The following is a 21,581-nucleotide window of genomic DNA, read 5'->3' as shown; positions in this document are numbered from 1 at the left end:
CGACCTCTTCGAGAGCTCGATGGCGCTTTTGACACAGCATTGTATAATCGACATGTGCAGTTGTTTCATCTGTCAGTCTTCCCCATGAACAGAAGTAATAGGTATGTAAAATTCTTTTCTATTATAAATGTTGGTGGCCCTGAAAAGGGCCGAATTGTTGGTATAAGGGAATCGAATTGCTTAAGCACGTTCACCACGGATACGGCGAGCGAGTTGGATGTCTTTTGGCATGATGGTGACTCGCTTAGCGTGGATGGCACACAAGTTGGTGTCTTCGAAAAGACCCACCAAGTAAGCTTCGCTGGCCTCCTGCAGGGCCATGACGGCCGAGCTCTGGAAACGCAAGTCGGTCTTGAAATCCTGGGCGATTTCTCTGACCAAGCGCTGGAATGGCAACTTGCGGATCAGAAGCTCGGTCGACTTTTGGTAGCGACGGATCTCACGAAGGGCGACGGTGCCGGGACGATAACGATGGGGTTTCTTGACTCCTCCAGTGGCCGGTGCACTCTTGCGAGCAGCTTTAGTGGCCAACTGTTTGCGGGGCGCCTTGCCACCGGTGGATTTGCGAGCGGTTTGCTTGGTACGAGCCATTTCGAGCGACTGAAATTTCAGATGTCCTTTGCTAGTAAAAGCGCTTGGTATATGTGGGGAATCTACGGACGTTGCGGAGCTAAGGGAGTTCACTGGCTAGGGATTGGTTAGTTCAAAAATGGGAGGGAAAGAATTGATAACGGAAATTCTCTCTTTGTTAGAATGATGGGCGTTGCGGAAGTTCCCACCAATGGGCGTTAAGCTTGAGGGGACTGGAGCGAGTATAAAGCACAAATTCTTCTACAATCATTCTGTTTAGTAGTTTATCAAATTTCCGAAACTCATATCAAAATGACTGGTCGCGGTAAAGGAGGAAAAGGACTCGGCAAAGGAGGCGCCAAACGTCATCGCAAAGTTTTGCGTGACAACATCCAAGGTATCACCAAGCCGGCCATCCGTCGTCTTGCTCGCCGTGGTGGTGTGAAGCGTATCTCTGGTCTCATCTACGAGGAAACCCGCGGTGTTTTAAAGGTGTTTCTCGAGAACGTGATTCGTGACGCCGTCACCTACACTGAACACGCCAAAAGGAAGACTGTGACGGCCATGGATGTCGTCTACGCGCTGAAACGGCAGGGCCGCACTCTGTACGGCTTCGGCGGTTAAGCACTGATTTTCAAACAGACTCCGATCTCATAATTCAATCGGCCCTTTTCAGGGCCACCAACTTTTAAAGGAAAAAGATTTCGTTTAACTTCGTGGCCTCAGTTAAAAAATTATCTTACTACTCGCTACTCGCTTACTAACTCGTGCGTGGGGTAGATATAAATCGTTATCGCTTAAATATGCTAGACTTGACAAAAGTAACCAACTGATGAAAAAGTATTATCGGTTTAGGATTCATTCTAGAACATTCCAAAAGGTTTTCCGTCACTGATTAAGTCCTAACTTAAACAATAAATTACAATTAAATTAATGTTAAAGCTAAGCAAAGCCAAGCTTGCGGCTGAAGACCAATGGTTGTCGTAGGGTTCAATCGTAGGGTCTCGATTTCAATTTTAGAACAGTCCTAGAAAATCAATTATTGAAAATCCTAGATCCTAGATAGAGTTTTCCCCCTTTTATAGTGAATTTATGGTTAAAAAAGGGTATCCTGGCCTAGGATTATTCATTTCAGAATAAGACAGGCATTGTTTATTGTGAATTAGAATCTCTTCGTTCAGAGGCGAGGCTGTGTGACTAAAGCAGTAGTGCTTTTTCTTTTCTATAAAGTTTGGTGGCCCTGAAAAGGGCCGTTTGGGTTGAAAGAGAAGACCGGAAATAATCTACTTGGTGCTGGTGTACTTGGTCACTGCCTTGGTGCCTTCAGACACGGCGTGCTTGGCCAACTCACCGGGCAAAAGCAGACGGACGGCCGTCTGGATTTCCCGGCTAGTGATGGTCGAACGCTTGTTGTAGTGGGCAAGACGGGACGATTCTCCAGCGATGCGCTCGAAAATGTCGTTGACAAAGCTGTTCATGATGGTCATGGCTTTGGAGGAAATGCCAGTGTCTGGGTGGACCTGCTTCAACACTTTGTAGATGTAAATGGCGTAGCTCTCCTTCCTCTTGCGCTTCTTCTTCTTGTCTCCTTTGGCAATGTTCTTCTGGGCCTTGCCGGCCTTCTTCGCAGCTTTTCCACTAACTTTGGGGGGCATTCTAGGACTTGAGTAAATCTGAGAAAGTAACGGCCGTCATTTCAAATTTCGCTTTTATATTGAAGCTGGCTCCCCCTCACAACTTGATGGTAGCCAAAACTCGCGTCTCCAGAGACTTACGTGTAACAGATAGATGTTCAGTTGGGGGCGGAGCTAGTAACACAATTAGGGGAGAGATGAAAGAAAGGCGGGGCAAATAAAAGTTTTCTGGTTGGCTACCAAAATTGTGTTCCGAATCCAACTTCAAGTCCCTATATAAACGTCGATTTTTCAAATTGTATTCATCACTCGTTCCTAGATTTTAGGAACCGCGTTTACTTACTCTACATCTAAACATGTCTGGTCGTGGCAAAGGAGGCAAAGTAAAGGGAAAGTCAAAGACCCGTTCCAGCAGGGCCGGACTTCAATTCCCCGTCGGTCGTATCCATCGAATGCTCCGCAAGGGCTCATACGCTGAACGCGTTGGTGCCGGTGCCCCCGTCTACTTGGCTGCCGTCATGGAGTACTTGGCCGCTGAGGTTCTCGAGTTAGCCGGTAACGCCGCCCGTGACAACAAGAAGACCCGTATCATCCCTCGTCACTTACAATTGGCTATCCGCAACGACGAAGAGTTGAACAAACTTCTCTCCGGTGTTACAATTGCCCAGGGTGGTGTGTTGCCTAATATCCAGGCCGTTCTCTTGCCCAAGAAGACCGACAAACCCGCCAAGGCTTAAACTTCTCCCGTCTTTAAACAAACGGCCCTTTTCAGGGCCACCAATTTATTCTTGAAAAAAGGAATTTGCTTAGTGCTATAATGTACATTTCAATTCTGATTGTGATCATGATAAGGTGCGCAAATTTGCTGATTCATTTCAAGGCAACTCTTGGATTGTTTTGATTCAATCTAATTCGTCTGCGGTATTTTGTTTGTCCGATTATGAGAGAAAAATATTTCATTTGTGATATTTCATATTTTGGTTAATTTGGATGTATTTCAAATTTTACATGTTATTGTCGTATAGATTTGTTTGTTTCCTTTATATATCTCTGATCTGAATGAAATTCATATCTGAAAATCAATTCAGTATGAATTTTTGATCCACCTTATTCAAATTCATGCAACCTTGCCCCGTCCCCCTCAATTTAGTGCGAAACATTCAAAATGGTCGCCGCTTGGCGTGTTGGTGGTAGCTGTGTGACAACGATCCCTATGCCAATGGCAATTCTCATTCTCAGGAATTTGGTAATCTGTTAGATTTTTCGTGTGTAATAGCACTATTAGATTATCTCTCTGTCTGGTATATTGCTCTTTTATTATGACACCTATTGACGAACATGAAAAAGATCTTGATTGGCTATAAAGAAGAGTTCACATCACAGATTTTGAATTATTTAATAGATAACACTATTCAGATTCTTATTTCATTCTTGACTCAATATTTTCAGATAATATCTTCAGCTGAAGGTTTCGAGTGATCTGGGTGCTTGTGATAACAGTGATAAAATGGTCCAATTCAAGCTGTCTTCATAAACCACCATGGAAATTCAAGGTTTTTGACTACACCTTTTTATTTTGACTAACATTTGTTTTTATTCGTGTGATATTTAAGACAGTATAGTATAATTAGGTAAAAAACCTTTCTAAAAAAACATGCTTTTCCATTCGTTGCTGACTTCCTGGATAGATTTGTTTGGGGGTTTGTCCCCATGTCTAATGTTAATCCTAGCTTACATCCCACAATTAAAAAATGTTAGCCTGGTCGCTCCTTCTCTGTCTCTTTTTAAAACTCAAGTGGGCAACTTGTTTGTTATATTTGTATAGCTAACTCAATTATGGTCAAGATGTGGCTCCCACAGTCCACATGTATTTACTAATGTGGAAAGCTGACTTCCTTTTTCATTCACTTAATAGTCTAATTTTCGTAATGTACTCTCTGGAGCAAATGACACTGTGAATGAACTGGAATTTTCACTTGGTGAACATTTTGGTATTCTTTTTCTATTTTTAACTGCCTAGTTTTCAACCTATCCTATAATGGTAATTTCACTTGTTCGCTAAATGGATAATAACATGATTCCTTCTTAATTTTCTAAATAAAATTCCATTCATTTCTCGTTTACTGCTCTTGGCACATAGTTCTGTTATGTTTCATAACATTTAATTTTTCTTTTAGAACGCGAATATGTTTCATCGGGATATTCGGCCACATCATCAACAATCACAAGCTATTCAAATATCTATGCATTACCTATTTATGTGCCAGTTCCCGTTTCACTGCCTTCACAAATCAATCAACCGGAGCCAGTGGAACGTTTGGATTCAAAAGAAAGAGTTTCTCAGTTGGAAGATCCATAGCGGATGCTGGAACTGCAGAAGAAGATTCAGGAATTGGAGATTAGTTTGCAGGAAGCCAAAGCCAAACAGGCTGTTCCTCCCAGTGGAATTAAGAGCCAGCAGGTCGTCATCGACAAATCGATATCTGCAGCTATTTCCACTGGAGCCACTGAAGCCGAACTTTGTGTGTTCCTAAAAAGAATCCTTCTACCTCATCTTGTGTCTCTTCTAAAATTCTGAATGAAATTGATCTTCTGCACGACCGATTGAGCAATATGATCGCCTCAACCGGAGCTGTCGCTGTCAACCGTCGTCGCATTGGAAAGATAACCGACAACTATCAGGAGCCGATTGGGCGTGGAGGATTCGGCCAAGTCTTCAAAGGAACTTGGCATGAACGTCAAGTAGCCGTCAAAGAAATCCGCTCTCCTTGGCGTTGCAGCACAGTCGTCGAGGCTCAATCGTTCGCCAAGATGATTCAACGAGAGGTTGAAGCCCTTTCAGCTGTCCAGCGCCGCAATATTATTGGACTGCTCGGTCTTTGCACGGATAACGAATCGAGTGATGGTGACTCATCGATTAGAGTCTGCTCATCTTTGAATTCGCCAACGGAGGGACTCTTTTCGACTATCTTTTCGGTGGCCAAGCAAAAAACAACAAATTCAAATCAGACGTGAATCAAATGATACTGATCGCTCGCCATCTCACCGCGAGGCTCTCCATCTACTGCAATCCACTCAGCAGAAGCCGGGCGGTTCAGTTATGGTCCACCGTGACGTGAAATCCGCCAATGTTTTACTGCAACGGGATTACGAAGGAAGAGTCGTGCGAGCTGTTTTGGCCGATTTTGGTTTGCCGGTTTTCATTTGGATCTCAACGAAAGTGGCTCCGGCTCTGGCCTAGCAGCCAGTTCCATGACAGCCTTGGTAGGTACCCACGACTGTGTTGATCCTTTGTATGCGGAGGTACTGTATATTTTCAACATGTTCCAACTGATGCAGTGTTTATTAATTATTTTTTCAATTACCATTGTAGAGTTTAACCTGCAGACGGGTCGGCCAGTTTGCATGTCCTTCACGATTGAAGGTCGCGGGGAATATTACGTTAAACTGTCAATGCGGTGGTGTAGAGGTTGGGTGAGAATTGGACGTGTTGCATCATTATCGAGCAGGTATTCAATAGCCGCAAGGCTCAGCCATTTGGTATTCATTTTGATATTGGTTGTTGTAGACCCATCCCCAGCAACGTCAACCTAAAAAAGGAAAGGCCAGTTTGCATTTCCTTCACGCTCGAAGGTCACGGTGATCTTAACGTAAAACGTGTCCTGCGACGGCGGAGAGGTTGGGTGAGGACGACACGTGTTACATCATTTTCAAGTAGGTACAATAGCCGCAAGGCTTAAGAGAGGGGTCAGGGTGAGAAAAAGTCGTATAAAAGGAAAGAGAAAAGGCGTTTGAAATCAGTTGAGTGAGCATCTCAGACACGGCAACAACTGCATACTTCAACGTAGTACCAGTTCGCAAAATTATTTTTATTCTGTTTTTACATGGAGTTTCGTATCACTTTATAATTTTTTTTTATGTGTTAATGTCAGTTATTTTTGAAAATTAATATTCCAATTATGTACCGGCTAGTCAACTTTGGCGTTGTGCTGCTGTTGGGTGTTGAATCGTTGATGGTTGGTTCGACCACTGGTGTACAGATGTCTCGTGGGGATGGTGGATACCAAACCGCAACGCTGCCGTGTTAGGTGTTACTACACAATAACAACATACGCAACAACCGAATAGCTACACCACCAAGGCACCGGAGTACTACACCACCAAGGTACCGGAGTACTACACCACCAAGGCACCGGAGTACTACACCATCGAGGCACTGCAATACTACACGACTCCGTATGCTGCCCCAGCCTTTTAGACCGATGCTCCAGCTTATTACTCCACCACGCGGTCAAATACTACACTGAAGCGCCAAACTATTACTCTGCCCCGAATTACTTCACAGCGGCTGCTCCTTCGTACTACGTTGGACCGAAATACTACACTGAGGCTCCAGTTTACTACATAACAACTTACGGTGCTCCTAGCTACACCTAGTTAATACACCAGACACGGCAACAATTGCATACTTCAACGTAGTACCAGTTTGCAAAATTATTTTTATTCTGTTTTTACATGGAGTTTCGTATCACTTTATAATTTTTTTTTTGGTATATTTCACTTTTGTATATTACATCCATTTCTTCAAATTCTAGAAAGTCAGTCCGTCATTTCAACAAGTTGACTTAGTACTCAGTCAAATTCCATCCATTACATCCTTATGCTGGCAAAAGCCACTATTTGTGAAGTCCTCTGAGATCGCAAGTCGGCCGCCAGTTTCAATCTACAACTCGTTTCTTTATGGAATCGTCTGGTCCTGGCACGGAAATTCTTGAGCCAACGCTAATCTTTGTCCATGACGGAAGAGGGACTTCCACCAATGTTCTTATCCATCCTTATCTTCGCGACGCACGCTCATCTAGCTTCACTGCTTCTAAACACAATTTGTTTTACTTCACTGGCGACTTGGCGAGTTTCTGGACCACTTCAGTGATCGCTTCCGTCCGCTGTTACACACCTGCAGTCACTCACCACGTGATTATGCCCAGGTACCCAACAATTGACTTATTTTCGTAGGTTATTTACTAATAGTCTAGTTGCGTTAAACTCTGTCTGTGTAATAGTTTCCAAAATCAGGCCCTTCTTACGCGCAAACGAAGTTTTACTTGGACGTTTCTTTTTTCTAACGCTAGATGGCTTTTTAATAATTTGCAGCTGTCAAAACAGTCAATTACTTTGTACTTAGTTATCTCTTTAAACATTTATCAGCAGTTATTTTGTTGAAATATTTAGTGATAATTAACGATTACTATTCCACCAACAAAGCTCACTTGTTAGATTTTTAAAAATGTGTTATTTTTTTCTACTTCCGGTTTTCTCATTTCAGTCAGTAGTTCAGTTAATATTTGGGGGCGACAGTCAGCACAGCTGTCGAACCGATCGGACGTGTGTAAGAGGTGCTCCTCCTGGATTGAATTTTTAGAGTGGAAAAACTTGATTTCTGTGCTGTGTAATCCACCACCAACATTAAACTTGCAGTGCTCTTCAATCTGAACTCAGTTTTGTCCACTTTGCTGCATATACTTTATTTTGACATTCCATGCTAATCTCGTCCCTACGCACCACGCTACGGCTCGAGTCATCTCTCTTCTCCGCCAGATGGCTGCTATCCAGCACGCCAACAACGCCACTAGATGGCAGTAGCCACCGTTCCTTGAACGGCTACTTCATATTGAGAAACCATATTGGCATATGGGAATTGGAAGTTACTGATCAACCAATTGGACGAATTGCTCACTAGGCTTACTCGGCACTCGCCTAATTGCTTCGGCACGAGTGATTGGGCAAGTCAAGTTTTATACAGTTCCTCTTCTCATTTAATCAAGCCGGCGGAGCCGCCTTTTCTCTCAGTGACCAGACCAACACCTAGCGGGATAACTCCCACTGACTCACCGATCATACTACACCAGAGCTACTACACCGACCAAACTACACCACCCCTCCTACTACTGCGACATTGGCGAATTTGGACGACATTGGAAGTGAAGTAGAAGTTAGACTGGCGTCCATCATCACCTGGGAATTTCGTCTGTTGTGATCTGCGATTGGCTTCTGGGTGAAATGTGGCAGGGAGAAAATTATTCAGTAGTTCAGTAAATATTCATTCGACGTACAAAATAACCACGAAGAAACTGGCCAGCTGGCAGTTTACGTCGCAGTCGTCCAGATCTTCAACCCGAAGAAAGCAACATTTACAATTATTATATTTCATTCTTGATCGTCCGTTTGTCCTGTTCAATATAATAATTGCTGTGTGTCGTGTGACGAGAGTTCATTGGTCGATCTCGTCAGATCGTCCGTGGATATTCCCCCCGTTTGTTTGAACTCATTGGTCGATCTCGCCAGATCGTCCGTGATTTCTCCTTTTATCTCCCGCCCGATTGCGTTGGTCGGTTCCGCCGGACCGTCCGCAAAATCTTGTTTCACTCCGTCGTCTTTCGTCAACGCCCTTCCAGTCAGCTGTAACAGTGTCCAGTGTCCAAGTGTCCAGTGTCAGTGTCCAGCTATTCAGCCCGTCATCTGTTTCCGTCTGCTGTTTCTACGTTCCAGTTGTTCCAGCATCGTTGTCCGGCTTCATTGCCCGTCAGCTGACTCTTCACCTCCGCTCAGTTTGTCCGGCTCGTTGGCCCGCGTCAGCTGATTAATTTTCCGCCAGCTTGTCCGCCTTCCGGCCAGTGTCAGCTGGTTTTTTCATCCGTCAGTTTGTCCGGCTCGTTGGCCCGCGTCAACTGACCGGCTCTACTACACCGATTCTACTACACCGACTCTACTTTACCGACTCTACTACACCGACTCTACTACACCGACTCTTCTACTCCGACTCTACTTCACTGAATCGGGGCAGCCTCTGGCCATCCGTCTATCCGTCGACATGGAGAAAGCCTGTGGCAACAGTGCCTGCAGAAATACCTTCATCTGCCACAACGACAAGAAGAAGTTTTGCTCCAACCGCTGCTACCCTTCTGTCATTGCCCGTGCGGCTGCTAAACAGGCCAGCAGGAATGGTGCCCTGGCTGGGGCAACTAACCGTGCCTCTTTGGATACTGTGAGGACTACACCTGCTCATACTCCTGCTCCAACCTACTACGAGACGCCCGATGACACCTCTACTCGTAAGACAAGGGACGATTCATGGATCCCATCACCACACTCGGGCTGCTCTCCCCCCACGGCACGCTTTGGCAGGCCCCGTCGGGATCCTGCTCCTTCGGCTAACTTCCCACTGGCAGGCATTGATGCACCACATCCGGCTCTTTTCCCTTCACACGCTAGGCCACAGCCAACGCCTCCAGCGACAAGACGAGCTCCTGCTCCACCTACCATCAATCTGCCAGCATGCGTCTCTCACCAAGGCCCTGTCGTTCCATACCAGCCAATTTCTTCGCCTCACTCTCCTCTCGGGACTTCGCCTACCACGAACTCCGGCGCTTCCAGTCCCTCTCTCGAACTAGGAGTAGACGATCTGGACGGCAGCTTGCCTGACGAAGAAGACGGTCCAACTCCTGCCAACCTCTTCTACGAACACTGGGCTCCCATAATCATGGAGTGCTCCTCCAGGACTGAGCTGGACACGATCGCATCTGATCTCGCTGCCGACTGGCACTCTCGCACTTCGAAAGACGACCCACCTAGCAGTGAGGCCTCTAGACCTCCTCGTCCTCCTCGTACGTCACCTCAAAGGTCCAACACGCATAGGCACCAGTCCAGGCAACAACAGCAAATCCGTCAGAAGAACAATGCCAAGCGATGGGAGGCGGCCAGCAAACTCCAAGCACTCTTCAAAAGATACCCGAAGAGGGCCGTACGCAAGGTTCTGGGCGAGACATCGCAGTGCTACACTGGCTCCATCGAGTCCGCCACACTCTTCCTCAAGGCCACCTATGAGCAGCCTCGCCCTCCGGAAGCGGACATTATGGTAGCGAAAGCGGCGTACGACGCATGCTCTTGGGCCCCTCTGTCCGATGACGACCTCTCCTTGCTCTCACTTCCACCATCGAGCCAGGAGGTCGCACACAAGCTCAAACGGGCCTCCAATACTTCTCCTGGAGCTGACGGCGTTGAATACAAAGACATTCTTCGTCTGGACCCTTTTGGGCGGCTGCTTGAGCTCCTCTACGCTGCGGTCTGGCTCTACGGCATTCCTGCCTGTTGGAAATCGGCTCGCACCATCCCGGTATACAAGAAGGGCCCTACTGACGACTACGGCAATTTCAGGCCCATATCGCTGCTTTCCACCATATACAAGCTCTTCTCGAGCTCCATAGCATCCCGCCTTACCGCAGTCGCGTCCGACAATGACTGGTTGTCATTTGAACAGAAGGGCTTCCTTCCTGGGGTCCATGGAATACAAGAACACACCATGCTGCTGGAATCGGCCATCGAACAGGCCAAGCTCAAGAAAAGCCGACTCACCATCTGCTGGCTCGACCTTGCCAACGCCTTTGGCTCGCTCCCCCACGATTTCCTCCATCAACTCTTTCAGAGTCTTCCGATCCCGACAGAGCTCCGTGACATTCTCACTGACATCTACACCAACAGCATCTTCCAGTTTGTTGTCAACAAGGAACTGGTCACCGTTCATCCCACGTCCGGTGTCCGTCAGGGAGATGGACTAAGCTCCATCATCTTCAACCTTGCCGCTGAGCCCCTCATCCGCTGCGCCAAGGATCCTACCAACCAAGGCTTTAATCTCTTCGGCTCCCTGCTGAAGGCCACTGCTTACGCGGGTGACCTCTCCCTCATTGGATCCTCTTCTGATCAGCTTCAGCCTACTCATGACGCCATGCTTGCTGTGGCGGCGAAACTCGGGCTCAGGTTCAACGTCGCAAAATGCTCTTTCCTCTCCCTGTCCAAGGGTAAGGCCACCAACTCATCTCTCCTGCACATTCATGGCACCTCTCTTCGCTGCTTGGAGGAAGGAGAGAGCGAGTGCTACTTAGGAGTCCCCATGGGCACTCGTCTAACATTTCGACCCGTCTGTGATCTGCCCGACAAGCTGATTAAGGTCGCCGATTCTGACTTGGCGCCTTGGCAAAAACTGGAGGTTTACAGAGCCCACCTACTGCCGTCTCTCTCTCATCATCTCGCCACAGGGAGGGTCCTTCGCGGTTTTCTCAATGAGATGGATGCTCGCTGTGCCGAATTCCTCCGTTTCGTTGCCAACGTCCCCCACACTGCTCATAACGGCTTCCTCTATTCTGATCGCAGGGCTGGCGGCTTAGGTGCCTCTCAACTGGCAAAAGATTCGGACATCTGGATCATCGCTCGTGCCACTCAACTCCTCGATAGCAACGATCCGGTTGTCCGCCTCACTGCCAGAGCCCAGCTCAGCCAAAACATCTCCAGGGGATTCGACGGCAAGCCACCTGATCCGCTGCCTCTTTCTAACTACCTCTCTGGCTCGTTAGAAGGTGGACTCTATGACACCCGTTTCTACAAGTGCGGCTCCAATACCTGGTCCCGTGCCAGGAAATCAGCACGAAGACTTGAGGTTAGGATCGATGTATCCGGCGATGAATCGACCAAAGTGATCGCCGACGACGTCTCCTGCCTCTCTCTGAAAGCTGTAAGGGGCCTCCGCACAGTCATCCGGAAACGCTGGACAATCTCCCTCACGAATGCCTTGCATCAGGGCAGGATAGCAAGGGGGCTACTACTTGACCCATCTAACGACGTTGCCCGCCTCTCATCTCATCGGACCTGCCTCTCATTCAACGAGTGGAATCTCATCCACAAGAGCCGCCTCGGCCTGCTTCCGCTCCTCGGGAATCCTGGTTGCTCTGCTCCCAACACCAAGTGCAGGAGATGCAAGGTCGATGCCGAGACTACCTCACACGTGACCAGCCATTGCCGCAGTAATCTTCCGGCCATTGGCCGCCGACACGACCTTGTGCTGGCGGAAATTGTGAAAACCATCACCAGGGCCGGCCATGCAGCGTCTGTCAACAGAGTCTTCCCTGGCTCAACCCTGAGGCCGGACATAGTCATCTTCTCGACCGACCCACCAACAATAATTGATCTCACCATCACCTTCGACGCTCCTGAGTCCCTCGACGCTGGCCATGCCAGAAAAATAGAGAAATACAGCTGCCTGGGGTTAACTCTCCCCTTCGTTATTGGCGCCTTGGGATCCTGGCTCCCTTCAAACAACGAGGTTGCTGTCGCCCTCAACATCCCCCCGGCTCCTTGGCGCCGCCTCCGGAGGAAGTGCCGTCTGATGGCTATCCAGGGATCTGTCTCCATTATTCATCACCACATCCGCGGACATGGGGATGACCAGGAAGCCTATACTCCAGCTCCTTAATGGTTTTGCATGTGATTATATGACATGTATCGCATGAATTTGTTCTCCATCGTTGCATCGTAGTGTATTATATCTCGTTTTTCATCGCTCTGTATACTATTTCCATTGTTCCATCTCTCGTCTAACTTCGCCTAGTCAATTGAAATTCCTCATCGTACATCTACTAATCTTTTATAATGATATGTCTTTGTCACGCCGTCGTGAAATACAGCTCTATGTCTCAGGAAAATTCTCGATTTTGGCCAAATTTTGGATTTCGTTGAAATCACACCTAATCGACCCCAAATGTCATGGTGATCACGAATATGTGGTTTAATTTGATGACAGCTCAATGGTTGAGGAGCTGTGGTTACTTCCGGTCTACTTCTGGAAAATTTTCAAAAAACAAGCAAGTGAGATTTGTTCTGTTTACAGTTCTCAATATTGCAAGCTTGATTTTAAGTTTAAAAAATTGCATCTTTAAATCTTTGTGCTAAAAAACCTGACTATTGTTTCTATCTGTACTATGTAACTATTATTTGCATGTCACTAAATAAGAATTATTTTCTCTTTATTCAGGTAATGCAGAGGAAACGTCGAGAAGATGGACACCAAAACGTCGCCGGTATCTCCAAAATGTCAGCGCGGATCATCATTTGTTATTGGTAATATGTTTTGTGTTTGTGTTAGTTAACCCGTTGCCTGCCACGCCTTTGTTCTCCCCTAGCTCCTTAGCACGGGCCGCGCTGTTCGGTCTCGTGGTTTACATGCCGCGGGGTCGGACAGTTGCACCAGCCCCAGATTCGCTGCAAGGCCCCGTTAGGCAGTGCACCATAGGGACTTCCCCCATTTCGATACGGTGATGGATTCTAGAGGCGTGCATTCCATCTTCTCCTGTCACCGTGTCAGCCCGGACTTGTCAGCAATGGCAAGTCCCACTTGGTCATGGATCCTTCAGACGTGGCGCGTAGAGTAGTAGAGAGCAACCTACGGGTTGTATGGCGTGGCAGCCAACGGGTTAACTTAAGTGTATGTGTGTATGTATGTATGTATTTATGTATGTATGTGACTGTAAAATGTGGTGGAATTGTGGGTGGAGGTGGGACAATAAAGCAATTCCTTTTGAAGTTTTTTGTTTGTTGTCTCTTGACACTTGTAACAAAATGGGCACTTATACGTTTATACATAAGTTTGGGCAAGTGACTTGTTTACATACTTACTTATTTCAATACTCCAAATTTCTATGGAAAACCCAACACTATCTGCAACTCCTTTGTTCCGCCAACTTCAGTTAAAAATGAATTCTTAAATTCAAAAATCTAGAGTTAACACTAATCAGCAGTACGTCTCTTTCGTTACTTACCCTGAAAATGAAGTTCGTCCAAGCACTTGAATATGTCGTGTTAAGAGATTTCGTAAAAGATGTTTACCATTAAAAAATTTATTTTCTCATTTAAGATCAACAACGATTCCCAGTCACTAGTTACTATTGAGATATGACCGACAAATCTAAAAACAAATAAATAAATCAGAAATTTCGGCTCTGGTATTTAAGAGCCTCCCTGTAGTAAACTGGAGAAGCGAAGGTTGTGAAGCAACATTCAGGTGCCTTGGTGGTGTAGTAACTCGGGGCAGTGGAATACTTCGCAGCTTCGGTGCAGTAGGTCGGAGAAGCCTAAGTAGTAGCTCGGGTGCCTTGGTTGTGTAGTACTTGGAAGCATCGGTATGGGAGCGGAGCCTCGGTATGGTAGCTGAGGACAGCGTGGGTTGTAGTGCAACATGCGGACTCGTCGATGTAGTACTTGGGTGCCTTGGTGTATTAGCTAGGTGTATCAAGGTGCAGCGTTAGTTGTAGTGTAGTAAACTGGAGCCTCAGTGTAGTATTTCGGTCCAACGTAGTACGAAGGAGCAGCCGCGTGAAGTAATTCGGGGCAGAGTAATACTTGGGCGCTTCGGTGTAGTTTTTGACCGCGTTGTGGCGTAATAAGCTGGAGCCTCGGTGAAGTAGCTGGGAACGGAGTAGTACTTGGGAGCCTCGGACTAAAAGGCTGGGGCAGCATACGCAGTCGTTTGGTACTCCGCTGCCTTGGTGGTGTAGTACTCCTTTAATTGAGTATTGGAAGAATGCAATTGCTGCCGGGTAGGAGATGCTCATTCAATTGATAAATCGCCTTTTCTCTCTTCTTTTATCCAATTTTTTCTCTTCCTGTTTCACATTATAAACTTTAGGCTATTGCACCTATTGACATACATCACTTGTCGTTAATACCCAAAGTCGGTGGAGTTCGGTACAGTGGTCAACACGTTAGCAACGATAGAACAACCAACAGCAGCACGACGTAAAAATAAACTGTAAATGAATAAAATAAAACATTTTCAGTTATTAATTAACAATTAGAGAGCATGTGGAATAATTCAAATTATGTAAAACAGCAGATTTACCAATTGCGAATTGGTTGTGCATTGATGTGTAGCACTTCGGAGCTACAGTGTAGTAGTTGGGGCAGCGTAGATTGTAGTGTAACACTCGAGGGCGATGGTAAGTGTAGTAAACAGGAGCCTCTGTTTGGTATTTGTTCGGGGAAGAGTAATACTTGAATTCCTCGGTATAGTAAACCGGTGTAGCATACGTCCTTGTGTAACATACGGCCTTTTAGGTGTAGTAACTGGTCGCGTATGTTTGTTGTGTAGTAAGACGGTAGCATTGCGGTTTGGTATCTGCCACACCCAGGGGACACCGGTACACCAGTGGACGACTCGACCATCAACAATACACCAAACAACAGCACTAGACTATAAATTAACTAGATGTGAACATTAAAATATTTAACTATTAGTGACACATGAACAAATGTAAGATAGTCTATATGATACAAAACTCCATGTAAAATAAACGAATTACCCATGATTGAGAATTGGAAGAAAGCAGTTGTTGCCGGGTCAGAGATGCTCACTAGACTAATCTCTATCACCTTCCTTCTCTCCTTTTATACGAATTTTTCTAACCCCGATTTACCTCTCAACTCAAGCCTTTCAGCAATTCTACCTTTTTTATAATGATGAAACACGTCCCGTTCTTGCCCAACCTCTACACCACTACATGGCACATTTTACGGAATAATCTCCGTCACCTTCAAATTAGCAATTGACATTGGAGAAATTAAATGAGAATGATTGAAAAAAATGAAGTAACATGAAAAAAATAAAAAGGCCTTCCACACGGTCAGATGCAAGTTAAGTGTCAACAACGCTTCATTGGTTATTCTACTCAAGTGATTTCTAGCAGAAAATAAGCTTCAGCCTGGCAACTCATGAGCCGCACACATTTAACTATACCAACAAATTTCAACACAAAAACCCACGTGTTATGTAGAACTTCTTTAAAATAAGTCGAAAGCACTTTTATCCCTTTATCAAAATATTGTCTCTACCCTGACTACTTCACATTAAAAAAAAAAAAATTAACAAATATTCCAGACGTTAATCTTGTAGAAGAGACACAAGAGGAATAAAGCAAGACCCGTTGGGCCCATACCTGTTTCCATTTCTGGCTTCACCATTATGTAGTAAACTGGAGAAGCGTAGGTTGTGATGCAACATTGTAACAGCCTTGATGGTGTAGTATCTCGGGGCAGTGGAATATTTCGCAGCTTCGGTGCAGAAAGTCGGAGCAGCCTAAGTAGAAGCTGGGGTGCCTTGGTTGTGTAGTACTTTGGAGCCTTGGTGGTGTAGATAGGGCAGCGTAGGTTTTACTGTAAAACCCCGGGGCATGGGTGGTGTAGTCAACAGGAGCCTCTGTTCGATAGTTGCTTGGAGCAGAGAAATACTTGGGTTTCTCGGTGTAGCAGGGTAGCTGGGGCAGCAAACGTGGTTATGTAATATTCGGCCTTGCCGGTGCAGTACTTAGGGGCTTCGGTGTAGCATCTAGGTGTAACGTAGGTTGTTACTAAGAAGCAGCCGCTGTGCAGTAATACTGGCTGCCTCAGATGTGGTTGTGTCTCGGGGCGGTGTAGTGAACTGGGGCAGCGGAGGTTGTGGTGCAGTACTCCGGTCCCTTGGTGGTGTAAGCTGGGGCAGCGTAGATTGCAGTGTAATACTCTGGAGCTTTGATGGTGTAGTACTTGGGAGCCTCAATGTAGTACTCAGGCGCTTTGGTGAACTCGGGGCCACCGTATCCAGGAGACATCGGTACACTCGCGGTCGACCCAACAGCAGCACAACGCCATAATTAACTGTACAATAAACAATTTAAAAATTAATTTCAATTATAGCTCATCATATAAACTAGGAATGAGAATTGTTTCATGACTCAAATAAAAATGAATATTTACTCATGATTACGAACTGATTACACGGTGAAGAATCAATTGATGACAAATAGTGCACTGCAGTTGCTATTGCCATGTCGGTGATGATCACTCGACTGATTTCTTTGGCCTTTTTTCTCCTTTAATACGACAGACAATAAACAATTTGAATATTAAATATATTCAATAAATAGCATATTAACAATTGAAAAGAAAAAAAAAACAATAAAATTCGACACAAAAAGTTAAAGGATATTTACTTATTGCGAAATGATTTTAGAATGAAGAATGCATTTAGTGACGAATAGGACAGCAGTTGCCGTGTCGGAGATTCTCACTCAACTGATTTCAAACGCCTTTTCTCTTTCCTTTTATACGACTTTTTCTCACCCTGACCCCTCTCTTAAGCCTTGCGGCTATTGTACCTACTTGAAAATGATGTAACACGTGTCGTCCTCACCCAACCTCTCCGCCGTCGCAGGACACGTTTTACGTTAAGATCACCGTGACCTTCGAGCGTGAAGGAAATGCAAACTGGCCTTTCCTTTTTTAGGTTGACGTTGCTGGGGATGGGTCTACAACAACCAATATCAAAATGAATACCAAATGGCTGAGCCTTGCGGCTATTGAATACCTGCTCGATAATGATGCAACACGTCCAATTCTCACCCAACCTCTACACCACCGCATTGACAGTTTAACGTAATATTCCCCGCGACCTTCAATCGTGAAGGACATGCAAACTGGCCGACCCGTCTGCAGGTTAAACTCTACAATGGTAATTGAAAAAATAATTAATAAACACTGCATCAGTTGGAACATGTTGAAAATATACAGTACCTCCGCATACAAAGGATCAACACAGTCGTGGGTACCTACCAAGGCTGTCATGGAACTGGCTGCTAGGCCAGAGCCGGAGCCACTTTCGTTGAGATCCAAATGAAAACCGGCAAACCAAAATCGGCCAAAACAGCTCGCACGACTCTTCCTTCGTAATCCCGTTGCAGTAAAACATTGGCGGATTTCACGTCACGGTGGACCATAACTGAACCGCCCGGCTTCTGCTGAGTGGATTGCAGTAGATGGAGAGCCTCGCGGTGAGATGGCGAGCGATCAGTATCATTTGATTCACGTCTGATTTGAATTTGTTGTTTTTTGCTTGGCCACCGAAAAGATAGTCGAAAAGAGTCCCTCCGTTGGCGAATTCAAAGATGAGCAGACTCTAATCGATGAGTCACCATCACTCGATTCGTTATCCGTGCAAAGACCGAGCAGTCCAATAATATTGCGGCGCTGGACAGCTGAAAGGGCTTCAACCTCTCGTTGAATCATCTTGGCGAACGATTGAGCCTCGACGACTGTGCTGCAACGCCAAGGAGAGCGGATTTCTTTGACGGCTACTTGACGTTCATGCCAAGTTCCTTTGAAGACTTGGCCGAATCCTCCACGCCCAATCGGCTCCTGATAGTTGTCGGTTATCTTTCCAATGCGACGACGGTTGACAGCGACAGCTCCGGTTGAGGCGATCATATTGCTCAATCGGTCGTGCAGAAGATCAATTTCATTCAGAATTTTAGAAGAGACACAAGATGAGGTAGAAGGATTCTTTTTAGGAACACACAAAGTTCGGCTTCAGTGGCTCCAGTGGAAATAGCTGCAGATATCGATTTGTCGATGACGACCTGCTGGCTCTTAATTCCACTGGGAGGAACAGCCTGTTTGGCTTTGGCTTCCTGCAAACTAATCTCCAATTCCTGAATCTTCTTCTGCAGTTCCAGCATCCGCTATGGATCTTCCAACTGAGAAACTCTTTCTTTTGAATCCAAACGTTCCACTGGCTCCGGTTGATTGATTTGTGAAGGCAGTGAAACGGGAACTGGCACATAAATAGGTAATGCATAGATATTTGAATAGCTTGTGATTGTTGATGATGTGGCCGAATATCCCGATGAAACATATTCGCGTTCTAAAAGAAAAATTAAATGTTATGAAACATAACAGAACTATGTGCCAAGAGCAGTAAACGAGAAATGAATGGAATTTTATTTAGAAAATTAAGAAGGAATCATGTTATTATCCATTTAGCGAACAAGTGAAATTACCATTATAGGATAGGTTGAAAACTAGGCAGTTAAAAATAGAAAAAGAATACCAAAATGTTCACCAAGTGAAAATTCCAGTTCATTCACAGTGTCATTTGCTCCAGAGAGTACATTACGAAAATTAGACTATTAAGTGAATGAAAAAGGAAGTCAGCTTTCCACATTAGTAAATACATGTGGACTGTGGGAGCCACATCTTGACCATAATTGAGTTAGCTATACAAATATAACAAACAAGTTGCCCACTTGAGTTTTAAAAAGAGACAGAGAAGGAGCGACCAGGCTAACATTTTTTAATTGTGGGATGTAAGCTAGGATTAACATTAGACATGGGGACAAACCCCCAAACAAATCTATCCAGGAAGTCAGCAACGAATGGAAAAGCATGTTTTTTTAGAAAGGTTTTTTACCTAATTATACTATACTGTCTTAAATATCACACGAATAAAAACAAATGTTAGTCAAAATAAAAAGGTGTAGTCAAAAACCTTGAATTTCCATGGTGGTTTATGAAGACAGCTTGAATTGGACCATTTTATCACTGTTATCACAAGCACCCAGATCACTCGAAACCTTCAGCTGAAGATATTATCTGAAAATATTGAGTCAAGAATGAAATAAGAATCTGAATAGTGTTATCTATTAAATAATTCAAAATCTGTGATGTGAACTCTTCTTTATAGCCAATCAAGATCTTTTTCATGTTCGTCAATAGGTGTCATAATAAAAGAGCAATATACCAGACAGAGAGATAATCTAATAGTGCTATTACACACGAAAAATCTAACAGATTACCAAATTCCTGAGAATGAGAATTGCCATTGGCATAGGGATCGTTGTCACACAGCTACCACCAACACGCCAAGCGGCGACCATTTTGAATGTTTCGCACTAAATTGAGGGGGACGGGGCAAGGTTGCATGAATTTGAATAAGGTGGATCAAAAATTCATACTGAATTGATTTTCAGATATGAATTTCATTCAGATCAGAGATATATAAAGGAAACAAACAAATCTATACGACAATAACATGTAAAATTTGAAATACATCCAAATTAACCAAAATATGAAATATCACAAATGAAATATTTTTCTCTCATAATCGGACAAACAAAATACCGCAGACGAATTAGATTGAATCAAAACAATCCAAGAGTTGCCTTGAAATGAATCAGCAAATTTGCGCACCTTATCATGATCACAATCAGAATTGAAATGTACATTATAGCACTAAGCAAATTCCTTTTTTCAAGAATAAATTGGTGGCCCTGAAAAGGGCCGTTTGTTTAAAGACGGGAGAAGTTTAAGCCTTGGCGGGTTTGTCGGTCTTCTTGGGCAAGAGAACGGCCTGGATATTAGGCAACACACCACCCTGGGCAATTGTAACACCGGAGAGAAGTTTGTTCAACTCTTCGTCGTTGCGGATAGCCAATTGTAAGTGACGAGGGATGATACGGGTCTTCTTGTTGTCACGGGCGGCGTTACCGGCTAACTCGAGAACCTCAGCGGCCAAGTACTCCATGACGGCAGCCAAGTAGACGGGGGCACCGGCACCAACGCGTTCAGCGTATGAGCCCTTGCGGAGCATTCGATGGATACGACCGACGGGGAATTGAAGTCCGGCCCTGCTGGAACGGGTCTTTGACTTTCCCTTTACTTTGCCTCCTTTGCCACGACCAGACATGTTTAGATGTAGAGTAAGTAAACGCGGTTCCTAAAATCTAGGAACGAGTGATGAATACAATTTGAAAAATCGACGTTTATATAGGGACTTGAAGTTGGATTCGGAACACAATTTTGGTAGCCAACCAGAAAACTTTTATTTGCCCCGCCTTTCTTTCATCTCTCCCCTAATTGTGTTACTAGCTCCGCCCCCAACTGAACATCTATCTGTTACACGTAAGTCTCTGGAGACGCGAGTTTTGGCTACCATCAAGTTGTGAGGGGGAGCCAGCTTCAATATAAAAGCGAAATTTGAAATGACGGCCGTTACTTTCTCAGATTTACTCAAGTCCTAGAATGCCCCCCAAAGTTAGTGGAAAAGCTGCGAAGAAGGCCGGCAAGGCCCAGAAGAACATTGCCAAAGGAGACAAGAAGAAGAAGCGCAAGAGGAAGGAGAGCTACGCCATTTACATCTACAAAGTGTTGAAGCAGGTCCACCCAGACACTGGCATTTCCTCCAAAGCCATGACCATCATGAACAGCTTTGTCAACGACATTTTCGAGCGCATCGCTGGAGAATCGTCCCGTCTTGCCCACTACAACAAGCGTTCGACCATCACTAGCCGGGAAATCCAGACGGCCGTCCGTCTGCTTTTGCCCGGTGAGTTGGCCAAGCACGCCGTGTCTGAAGGCACCAAGGCAGTGACCAAGTACACCAGCACCAAGTAGATTATTTCCGGTCTTCTCTTTCAACCCAAACGGCCCTTTTCAGGGCCACCAAACTTTATAGAAAAGAAAAAGCACTACTGCTTTAGTCACACAGCCTCGCCTCTGAACGAAGAGATTCTAATTCACAATAAACAATGCCTGTCTTATTCTGAAATGAATAATCCTAGGCCAGGATACCCTTTTTTAACCATAAATTCACTATAAAAGGGGGAAAACTCTATCTAGGATCTAGGATTTTCAATAATTGATTTTCTAGGACTGTTCTAAAATTGAAATCGAGACCCTACGATTGAA

General features: G+C 45.2%; 8 protein-coding genes and 1 long non-coding RNA gene across 24 annotated transcripts; 5 read left to right on the top strand and 4 right to left on the bottom strand.

Annotated features, from left to right (window-relative positions):
- Nucleotides 1-180: 180 nt before the first annotated feature.
- Nucleotides 181-601, bottom strand: LOC124337220 (histone H3). The gene has a single exon (XM_046791323.1). It carries the CDS (start codon nucleotides 589-591, stop codon nucleotides 181-183), a length of 411 nt encoding a protein of 136 aa, XP_046647279.1. The 5' UTR covers nucleotides 592-601.
- A 271-nt stretch (nucleotides 602-872) lies between these two features.
- LOC124337303 (histone H4) lies at nucleotides 873-1,332 on the top strand. Its single transcript, XM_046791409.1, has one exon. It carries the CDS (start codon nucleotides 883-885, stop codon nucleotides 1,192-1,194), a length of 312 nt encoding a protein of 103 aa, XP_046647365.1. The 5' UTR covers nucleotides 873-882; the 3' UTR covers nucleotides 1,195-1,332.
- A 521-nt stretch (nucleotides 1,333-1,853) lies between these two features.
- Nucleotides 1,854-2,230, bottom strand: LOC124337256 (histone H2B.3). Its single transcript, XM_046791361.1, has one exon. The coding sequence runs from the start codon at nucleotides 2,223-2,225 to the stop codon at nucleotides 1,854-1,856; it is 372 nt and encodes a 123-aa protein (XP_046647317.1). The 5' UTR covers nucleotides 2,226-2,230.
- A 300-nt stretch (nucleotides 2,231-2,530) lies between these two features.
- LOC124337248 (histone H2A) lies at nucleotides 2,531-2,985 on the top strand. The gene has a single exon (XM_046791352.1). It carries the CDS (start codon nucleotides 2,561-2,563, stop codon nucleotides 2,939-2,941), a length of 381 nt encoding a protein of 126 aa, XP_046647308.1. The 5' UTR covers nucleotides 2,531-2,560; the 3' UTR covers nucleotides 2,942-2,985.
- Nucleotides 2,986-3,260: 275 nt separating this feature from the next.
- LOC124337366 lies at nucleotides 3,261-6,706 on the top strand. 3 transcript variants are annotated; one of them, XR_006917263.1, is made up of 6 exons: nucleotides 3,261-3,450; nucleotides 3,654-3,757; nucleotides 4,382-5,507; nucleotides 5,578-5,713; nucleotides 5,773-5,922; nucleotides 6,177-6,197. It is a non-coding gene; the product is annotated as an uncharacterized LOC124337366 (long non-coding RNA). The 3 variants fall into 3 exon arrangements; XR_006917262.1 differs by having other exon boundaries at nucleotides 3,262-3,450; nucleotides 5,773-5,918; nucleotides 6,177-6,706; XR_006917261.1 differs by lacking the exon at nucleotides 6,177-6,197 and having other exon boundaries at nucleotides 3,263-3,450; nucleotides 5,773-6,077.
- Nucleotides 6,707-9,075: 2,369 nt separating this feature from the next.
- Nucleotides 9,076-12,507, top strand: LOC124337715. Its single transcript, XM_046791746.1, has one exon. It carries the CDS (start codon nucleotides 9,076-9,078, stop codon nucleotides 12,505-12,507), a length of 3,432 nt encoding a protein of 1,143 aa, XP_046647702.1.
- Nucleotides 12,508-13,911: 1,404 nt separating this feature from the next.
- On the bottom strand, nucleotides 13,912-19,849 carry LOC124337231. Of its 14 annotated transcripts, XR_006917211.1 has the most exons (11): nucleotides 19,691-19,831; nucleotides 19,384-19,487; nucleotides 17,634-18,759; nucleotides 17,428-17,563; nucleotides 17,223-17,368; nucleotides 16,818-16,933; nucleotides 16,022-16,718; nucleotides 14,929-15,290; nucleotides 14,756-14,836; nucleotides 14,564-14,692; nucleotides 13,912-14,111 (listed from the first exon to the last, which is right to left on the bottom strand). XR_006917211.1 is itself a non-coding variant. In XM_046791335.1 (3 exons), the coding sequence occupies exons 1-3, from the start codon at nucleotides 16,888-16,890 to the stop codon at nucleotides 14,319-14,321; spliced, it is 384 nt and encodes a 127-aa protein (XP_046647291.1). In that variant the 5' UTR covers nucleotides 16,891-16,933; the 3' UTR covers nucleotides 13,912-14,318. The 14 variants fall into 14 exon arrangements, 1 of the variants encoding a protein (XP_046647291.1); XR_006917218.1 differs by lacking the exons at nucleotides 13,912-14,111; nucleotides 14,564-14,692 and adding an exon at nucleotides 15,389-15,617 and having other exon boundaries at nucleotides 14,755-14,836; nucleotides 14,929-15,279; nucleotides 19,691-19,844; XR_006917215.1 differs by lacking the exons at nucleotides 13,912-14,111; nucleotides 14,564-14,692 and adding an exon at nucleotides 15,389-15,617 and having other exon boundaries at nucleotides 14,755-14,836; nucleotides 19,691-19,843.
- Nucleotides 19,850-20,155: 306 nt separating this feature from the next.
- On the bottom strand, nucleotides 20,156-20,610 carry LOC124337249 (histone H2A). The gene has a single exon (XM_046791353.1). It carries the CDS (start codon nucleotides 20,578-20,580, stop codon nucleotides 20,200-20,202), a length of 381 nt encoding a protein of 126 aa, XP_046647309.1. The 5' UTR covers nucleotides 20,581-20,610; the 3' UTR covers nucleotides 20,156-20,199.
- A 300-nt stretch (nucleotides 20,611-20,910) lies between these two features.
- LOC124337257 (histone H2B.3) lies at nucleotides 20,911-21,287 on the top strand. Its single transcript, XM_046791362.1, has one exon. The coding sequence runs from the start codon at nucleotides 20,916-20,918 to the stop codon at nucleotides 21,285-21,287; it is 372 nt and encodes a 123-aa protein (XP_046647318.1). The 5' UTR covers nucleotides 20,911-20,915.
- Nucleotides 21,288-21,581: the final 294 nt, after the last annotated feature.

The sequence above is a fragment of the Daphnia pulicaria genome, chromosome 4 (assembly GCF_021234035.1).
Source record: "Daphnia pulicaria isolate SC F1-1A chromosome 4, SC_F0-13Bv2, whole genome shotgun sequence".
NCBI lineage: Eukaryota > Metazoa > Arthropoda > Branchiopoda > Diplostraca > Daphniidae > Daphnia > Daphnia pulicaria.
The sequence above is the reverse complement of the archived record's forward strand: the minus strand, read 5'-3'. Positions and strand labels throughout refer to the sequence as shown.